Genomic DNA, 8,388 nt, shown 5'->3' on the forward strand with positions numbered 1-8,388 from the left:
GGAGGGAACCAGGGTGTCAGCCTAAAAATACCTGATCAGTGTAGTGCTCTGTTGGACCAGACTTTAAACTGATAACCAAAAGTCTGGCAACACTATCAAAACTCCTTCATAAACATGGATTTTTTTAAGTCCCATCCAAATTTTTCCTCAGACATGTGGTTTTATTTTTCAATTCTTCAAAGTTCTTTCAAGTTTTTTTTTTGCTCTCTTTTTTACTCTGTCTTTGAGAGTGATGCGACAGTGCCCGTTGTTACAATTAGCTGTAGGCCAAATTAAAATACATTTATGTACAATTTATTATACAGACAATCCTTAAACAGTTATTTACAATGTTTAGGCATTCTAAACATGTAGATTAAATTAAGCTTGGCATGAAATCCTTCAAGCATAACCGAGCATTTGACAATCATAACAGAATTATTAGTATTTAAATACCAGCCCACAGGATCTATTGTTAATAAATAGCTAAGAGGTGTCACACGATCAAGTGCTATTGACAATATACAATAACAACACAACCTAGCATCACACATCTACAACCAGTCCGCTGTGCCTTCAGGACGTTCATTAAAAACAAAGGAGCGGGACCTTCTCCTGATCATAGTGGGTGGGCCTGCCTTCTTGGTCAGGGTCAAGTAGATATCGGAGGTGAGGAATCGTGGGTAGCAGTCTCTTTTCATTAAGCTGTAGATTTTACTTTGTGCTACATCAAAGCAGGACGTAGTGGGCTTCAGGATGTTCTTCTCAATAGTGGCCTTGGTTGAGTGGTCGATGTTGATCTGATGGGAAAGGAGCAAAACGTAAAACATGAGGATGTCAAAAAATTCAGTTTTCGAACACTATGATGAAATACAAGGTACATGAAGTTATGCAAGATAAAAATGTCGTAAGATAATTTTTGTGGGCCAACTAGGATTTCGCCATATCGCTGATCTATGTTTTCTTCTGCTTTAGAAAAAATCTTATGAGCAGGAGATTCTTAGTAGTAATATTAAAAGTACAATTATATATATATATATATATATATATATATATATATATATATATATATATATATATATATATTACAGTGGCCGAGACAGCTCAGCATGCTGCAACTTGCAAAACACATGCAAATTGAAAAAAAAAATCTGCAAATGAAGAAAACCTCTTCATCATTTTGACAACACAAGTGTTGCAAATCATCACAACACCTTCATATAACGAAATGCGCTGAAAATCCTCACAACACATGCAATTAACAAATGCGCTGCAAATAGCTTTGACCACAATGGAAATGTTTCAAGGAGACCTCAAAAAGTGTCGGACCCGAATTGGATTTGTTTATCGTACAGTGGCTACTTGTCAGTGGAGTTGTTGGTGAACAACACCATGATTCCTTTATCTTTTGGATATTATTAGCCTAAATAGGCTGAATAATTACATGATTAAATGTAAAACGTTACTTAAGATGGCTAACTTTTATATTCTCAACTATAATTAAAATATAATTTCAAGGTTAAGGAAAATAAATGTGCAAGGCTCCATTAATTGTTTCTTAATGTGTATGTGCTGTGAGGATTTGCAGCGTTTCTTGTGTTGTGAAGTATTTGCAGCGCGTTTCATTATATGCATGTGTTGTGATGATTTGCAACACTTGTGTTGTCAAACAGATGAAGATGTTTTCTTCACTTGCTGATGTTTTTTCAATTTGCATGTGTTTTCTAAAGTTGCAGTGTGTTGAGCTGTCTCGGCCACCATAATATATATATATATATATATATATATATATATATATATATATATATATATATATAAAATGAATTAATTAATGAAGATTTTTTTCTGTCATTTTATCAGTACAGTAACATTTCTGACTCCATAACCCTTAAGTCTCTGTATGCATGAATTGCATTTTAATAATTATGAATAAATTAATAGTTCTGCACAAACAAAGGAGTTTCATGCAATTCACCTATATACTGGAAAAACCAAATACAGAGACATTCTGAAATGTGTGTAGATTTTTAATTTACACTTTTCACTCACACTGTTGTGTTGTAAGTATCATTTGGCAAATAAACTATATAATAAAATTAAATAAAAAACGATCAAACATTTTCATGAAATTAGGTTTTAAAAAAAGTTTTATTTGTTATTTACACACATCTTTTCTGTCCACAGCACTTGCTCTGACTCAATCTCCCTCTGTCCAGGCCACAGTTGATGCTTAAAAAGCATTTCTCCAAAAGTATTACAGCAGAGTAACACATGTGTCTGTCTGTAGTTTTATGCAGGCACTGCTCCTCGTTTATGATTAAACAAGTTTTACAATTTTAAAGTTTTCCTTTACCAGCACTGATAAGATAAAGTTGACTTTGAGCGGTGCTACCTTCCATTCTTAGTTGTTTATTTGTTCTTACTTTGGTCAGACTAGAGTGAGTGGTCCCGCTGCCTCATTTTCACTTCTCAGTTTTTCACAGTCTATTTTCTCAGCTGTGTGGGTGGCTGAGGGGGAGTTTGCAGCCAAAAGCAGGAAAACCACACGGTCACATATCTGCCCCCAGTCATGTGGCCGGGGGCCGACAATGGCCTCTGCACAAACACAATGGCAGGTCTCTGATGGCGATGCAGCTCTGCACCACCACAGACATCATTTAACAGAGCCATGTTAGCTTTTAATGTGACTCCCACTGAGGTTAACCAAAGTGCAGCTTTGCTAACAGCAACGTAGCATCATTCCTCACCAGCAACAAGGTGCTTTCCGAAATAGCATGTGTTTATTTGTTGTGGGGGATGATTAACAGGTCGTAGTGGCGTAAAATCTCTTAAAAATTAAAATTCTGAAAACATGGAACCTGTGTTGGGGAAAGTTACTTTTAAACATAATGCATTATAATATTGCATTGCAACATAAAAAAGGGAACTAATTCTGTTAAGTTGTAACTTTTTTTATGGAAGGTGTTAGTTTTACTTTTTTTGCTTTTTTATTTTTAATAACAAATACCTCAGATATTTTCTTGTAAATGTAAAAGTAATGTGTTGCTTGAAAAAAAGTAATCTGATTCTGTAACTCACATTACTTGTAGTGTATTACAACGGCCTAAAGTTGCACGTTTTTGCTTAAAGCTTTGGAACTGAATAGCCTAAATGGCTAATTTCCTTGTTCAGTTCCTTGAATTGTGCAGATTTCAGTAACAGATTTCTGCCTGACTAGATCTTCCTTGTTCAAATTCACCCTACTGTTGTTATTTTTGCAACATTCTAGCTAAAGAAAATATAGGCAAAAACGCAATAATTCTGGAATAACATTATGGATAACGTCATTTAGAATAATGTCATTTTATGTCATTTCACTTGTTTTTTGTTTTGTTTTTTGTTTTTAAGATCACCAAAAACCTTCAGTCACATATTGAATTATTGGCGTTACACATGGTTCTCCAGAAATACCTTGAAGAATTTGACCAACAAGGCTTCAAACATGAATTGAGGAAATCTGCTTTACGGTGTCAAGCAGTCCAGAAGCAAATTTTGGAGCTAAGGATGGCATGGAGTGTCAGACTAAATCCAACAACGAGTAATAAAAGCAATTTTAGGATGACTGCAATTGAAATACATAAAATACATGAAATACATAGTAATATGATTAAATGTCTTATCACTTTTGACCAAGAGGTGGCACTGTAATCAAATCGTTTTGGTGAGTTCTGTGTGATTTGGCAATGACACACACACAAAATTTGGTGTTAATGTGCCAAAGCATTGCAGAGATACAGCCTCAAGTGAAATTTTGGCATCATTCCTCAAGATTCGTTGCTGTGGTATGCGAAAACGGTTTTGTCTATTAACATTTATTTGAAATGTAATTATAACTTTTGACCACAAGGTGGCACTGTCTGAAAACTGTTTTGAGTACTTTCAGGTCATGGTCTCGACGGTACATACAAAGTTTTGTAATGGAACACCAATGCATTCATAAAATATAGGATTTTATATCATAATAATCTATTGTAGTCAATGGCAATTTCAATACCCTACAGTCCCACCATTTTTTATGTGTCCTTACAGTGTGCCCATATATGTGTGTCAAATTTGGTGAAAATATATAATTTTGTTTTGCTGTTATTGACCGTTTTATATATGAGAACAGAAAAAAATGACTGATTGCCAACTTTATTTGCATTTACTTGCCACTTTCTATCAACATTTAGCAAATTTGGTGGGTTCGTGTAGATCGGAGTAACGGTGCTCGTTGGTAATCATGCTGATGACCCATATCAAGTTTCTTGACAATACATCAATGCATTCATAAAATATAGCATTTTGCTACAAAATTCTAAATGGCAGATGCCCAAAATGGGCAATATGCAAAAACTGGTTTTGGTTCGACTCTATATGCTACACTGAATCTAAAGAGACCACTGGTTTTTGGTATCCACCATTTTTCATATCTTCTGACCACTAGGTGGCACTGTGCTGAAAAACTGTAAGTAGCCTCAGGTCATGCTTGTAATAACACACACCAAGTTTGGTCTCAATACACCAAACCGTTTCGGTGATATAGCCTCACATCCATTTCTCCGTGCTATTCATCGAATTCGTTTATGCGTTATTCAAGAACGGTTTGACGAATTAACTTGAATTCCACAATTTTTTGCCAGCATGGTCTGAAGATGATCTGAGACAATTTCGTTGAGAATTAGACAAAGCGCCTAGGACTAGTTCGGAAAAGTAGGTTTTTCAAACATTTAAAATTAGAAAAAAATCTACGCCTTGCAATTTTTGAATTTTGAAGTTCATTCAACTCGACAGAATTTTCCTTCTGTGCCTTATGGTTCAAAAGATATTAGCATAAAGTTAAGTGAAACTAAAGAGTTTGAAGAGAGTTTAGAGAGTTTGAGTTAGAGACTCCAAATTTGCTATGGTGACTTTTCTCACTGTCCTCTATTAGTTTGCCACTAACATAACTTTCATAACTTTCACGCAAGTGGTTCTATGGCTTGCCATAGACTCAACAGCGGAAGAAGAAACGTAAGAAGAAGAAGAACAAGAACGCCAATGGTTACAATATGTGCCTACACACCTTTGGTGCTTGGCCCCCAATAATGGTAAATTGTTAATGTTTTACAGTAAAGTCATGGAAAAAAAACGTTTCCACCCTGTCGTTATGTTCAAAATGCAAATGTGCACATACCTCTTTGGGGGCTTCCTTGTCGATGAAAATGGCATGTATCTGTTTGGCTTTAGACTGCAGTTTGGTTGCAGACTCAGTGGTCTTAAAGTCTTCACAGGCTAACCAAAACTCAATGTTCTCCTCACTGAACTGAGTGCGTAGAAACTGTGTGAAAACTTCTACCCCATCTGAAACAAAATTATTTGATGATTATTTGCTAAATGCATGAGTTACAGGTGAGTAAATTCAACTGGACAAAATAATTTGTGCAAGTATCTGTCAGTATTCTTCTTCATGTTGTTCCACATTTTTTTTTTTTTTTTTTGCATTGGAATATCTATGCAATAGACTATTGCAGTTGTATGGTAAAAACATCTGAACATTTTCATACTAAACATTCCTATGGCAATATTTGGATCTTAAGCTCAATCCATCTAAACCATACAGACCAACAGAGCAAGGTTACACATTTCTACTCAAAGCTTTTAAACTGAATAGCCTGAAGTGGTTAATTTCTTTGTTCAGTTACTTGAATTATACAGATTTCAATAACAGAATTTCTGCCTCACTATATCTTCCTTCTTCAGATTCATCCTACAGTTGTTATATTTGCAACATACTGGCTAAAGAGTTACAGTTTTAATTAATCTTTGTTGATGTAAGTTAACTAATGTAACTAATGTAGGAAATTTGAACTAATTATCTTCAATTCATCATCTGCAATATATGACCAAAGGTGCACATCTTTATAATGTCCTGTTGGAGGGCACATAATACAGTAGCTGTTTGTGGCTATATTTATTATTATCTGATCTATACAAGTATGCTTGTAGACATTCCAGGTGGCACAAATCAAATAGTGTGCGTGCGTGCATGTGTGTGCGTGTGTGTTTTGAATCAAACTATTCATTGGATAGAATGACATGCAAACCAGAAAGTTCAGAGCCCTGTGTAGTCACAAGCAGGTTTCTGATCCTGTGGTCATGATGAGATGCACGCTTCTACTTCAGCTCAATGAGAAGCATTCAGTATGTTAACTACGGTACACTGCTAAGACAAAGAGATCATACCTGAGTGACTCAGCAGCTCCTCAAAAGAATCACGCCATCTCAGAGCCACGTCTGGTGCAATGCTGTTCAAATCACATTCATCAGTAAATACTTTAAGAGTTGGAAAGGTGCTTCATGAATAATCGGCAACACTTTGACAATACTGCAGTTAAATGAATACCCCACATTGTATTAATTAAATTACATTGTGAATCGATGTGTATACATGCTAAAGACTTACTGTTTAGTTTTAGCTGGTGGCTTCTTTTCAGGACTGACATTTTCATGCGATCCAGACTTTGCCAGAAGAAGACTGAGTCTACCTTTTTTATCCTTATTCCTGCAAAGAGATAAAGCAAAATCAATCAATTAGTCAGTCAGTCAGTATCTATCTATCTATCTATCTATCTATCTATCTATCTATCTATCTATCTATCTATCTATCTATCTATCTATCTATCTATCTATCTATCTATCTATCTATGGCATCATATTGCATTGTGCATAAACTTATACATATGCAATCATAAACTGCATGTATTACTCCCACCAGGCACCAAGCCAAAGATTCGTGACAGCTATAAGGGGAAGTGTTACCACAGTGCTAGCTATAGGTACTGAAGCACAAAAGTCAGGCTGATCAACAACAGCTATAAATAACAACATGGTAGTTATGGTGAAACACACAACAAATACAAAATATATTCTGCTTTTATATTAAACTCTCAATGTTTTACATGCATTTCTATTTACAGCAATAACTTTACTTTTGGTTCTCACTATATCATGTTTTCATCTTAACAAAGAAGGTTTCAGACATATCTCTGGTTCACCACTGAGATACGATCACAATTGTTCTTGATATAAGGTATTTTCATGAAAGAAGGTGCATAAGTCTAACATGTGAAGCAGACACATCAGCAGGTGTTCTCTACGTTCTCTTGTGTAGGACGATTTATTCTCTAGGCTTCTGTTCAATGAAGCGAATAAAAGGTTGCTTTACTATATCCCAAACTTCTTCGTGTTTGGTCACAACAATGAGCTCAAGAAATAAAGGAAGTCTTAAACAATGAAGAGAAAACTATCCAAACTTAATTTCAGTGCACTTGCTAAAAGAATGTCCACAAACTCCAGAGGGTGAATGCACAAGACAACATCTCCCTCCCCCAACCAATGCTTTGAGTGATAATATGAGAAAAGTGATAAAACTGTACCTCAAGTGGGTGTCTTTCATTCTGCATGCGAGCAGCTCGTCCTCACTGAGCATTTTGAAATATGCTTCCTCCTTGGGGGCAGAGAAGTTAAACTGAGGAAACAGAAACACAAAAATCTTCATGCTCTTCCCTATTGTTGACACTCACACACCAAACACAGCAGGTTCTTAGTCTAATGCAAACTATTAAATACTGAAGCTCATATTTGTGTGTTAAGAGATCATTTCCCATACCTGTTAAGATGACTTCCTGTCAGGGAAACTACCCGCCGTTTACTGTAATATTTTACTGCCTGGGTTTTCTTGCTGTAGGACATCCATCTTCTGGCAACGTTTACATGTTTTTACATTTATTTTCAGGCAATATGCTTAAGTCAAGTTTTACTTAACGTCCTACTTCCTTCTAAGCGACAACAGGATGGTGGGTTGTCAGCATGTGGCCAGAGGTTTCTGAAGTACTCAGAGGGAGGTCTGAAGACCCTGTGAGGACTATGTTAGGTTTTTCAACTAGTCAGCAGTTGAAACTTACTAAAACACTGTATTGTTCAACCATTCTTTTGTTATTATTATTATTACTATTTTTTAATTACTAAAATGCCATGTGGTGTAATTATGAAGTCTTGATCATATCAAATATGATTTTTAATGAATACTTTAACATTGCATAACCCAGAAAAACTACGGAGTCCCGCACATGACATATATATATATATTTTTATAGTAATAAATAGATATTTTTTTATAAATAAATAATGAAGGTCTGCAAGGTCTTCTCTGTGACTTAAAAAAAAAACTTTTTAATTTTTAAAAACAAAATAAATATTACTGTATATTATATGATATAATATATGATATGATATAATATAATACATTTTCAGTTTTTTGGTCATTTTTTAATTACAACCCATAAAAAAACAAAAAAAAAAACAACAACAAAAACATCATAGAACAATTATGTAAGTCTGTTTCCATTT

General features: G+C 35.1%; 1 protein-coding gene across 2 annotated transcripts; it reads right to left on the reverse strand.

Moving 5' to 3' along the window:
- Positions 1–267: 267 nt before the first annotated feature.
- On the reverse strand, positions 268–7,861 carry LOC128025603 (regulator of G-protein signaling 18-like). Of its 2 annotated transcripts, XM_052612104.1 has the most exons (6): positions 7,649–7,861; positions 7,416–7,507; positions 6,443–6,541; positions 6,223–6,284; positions 5,174–5,340; positions 268–779 (listed from the first exon to the last, which is right to left on the reverse strand). In XM_052612104.1, the coding sequence occupies exons 2-6, from the start codon at positions 7,466–7,468 to the stop codon at positions 534–536; spliced, it is 627 nt and encodes a 208-aa protein (XP_052468064.1). In that variant the 5' UTR covers positions 7,469–7,507; positions 7,649–7,861; the 3' UTR covers positions 268–533. The 2 variants fall into 2 exon arrangements, with proteins under 2 accessions (XP_052468064.1, XP_052468055.1); XM_052612095.1 differs by lacking the exon at positions 7,649–7,861 and having other exon boundaries at positions 7,416–7,586.
- Between the last annotated feature and the right edge of the window lie 527 nt (positions 7,862–8,388).

Source organism: Carassius gibelio, chromosome A2 (genome assembly GCF_023724105.1).
Source record: "Carassius gibelio isolate Cgi1373 ecotype wild population from Czech Republic chromosome A2, carGib1.2-hapl.c, whole genome shotgun sequence".
NCBI lineage: Eukaryota > Metazoa > Chordata > Actinopteri > Cypriniformes > Cyprinidae > Carassius > Carassius gibelio.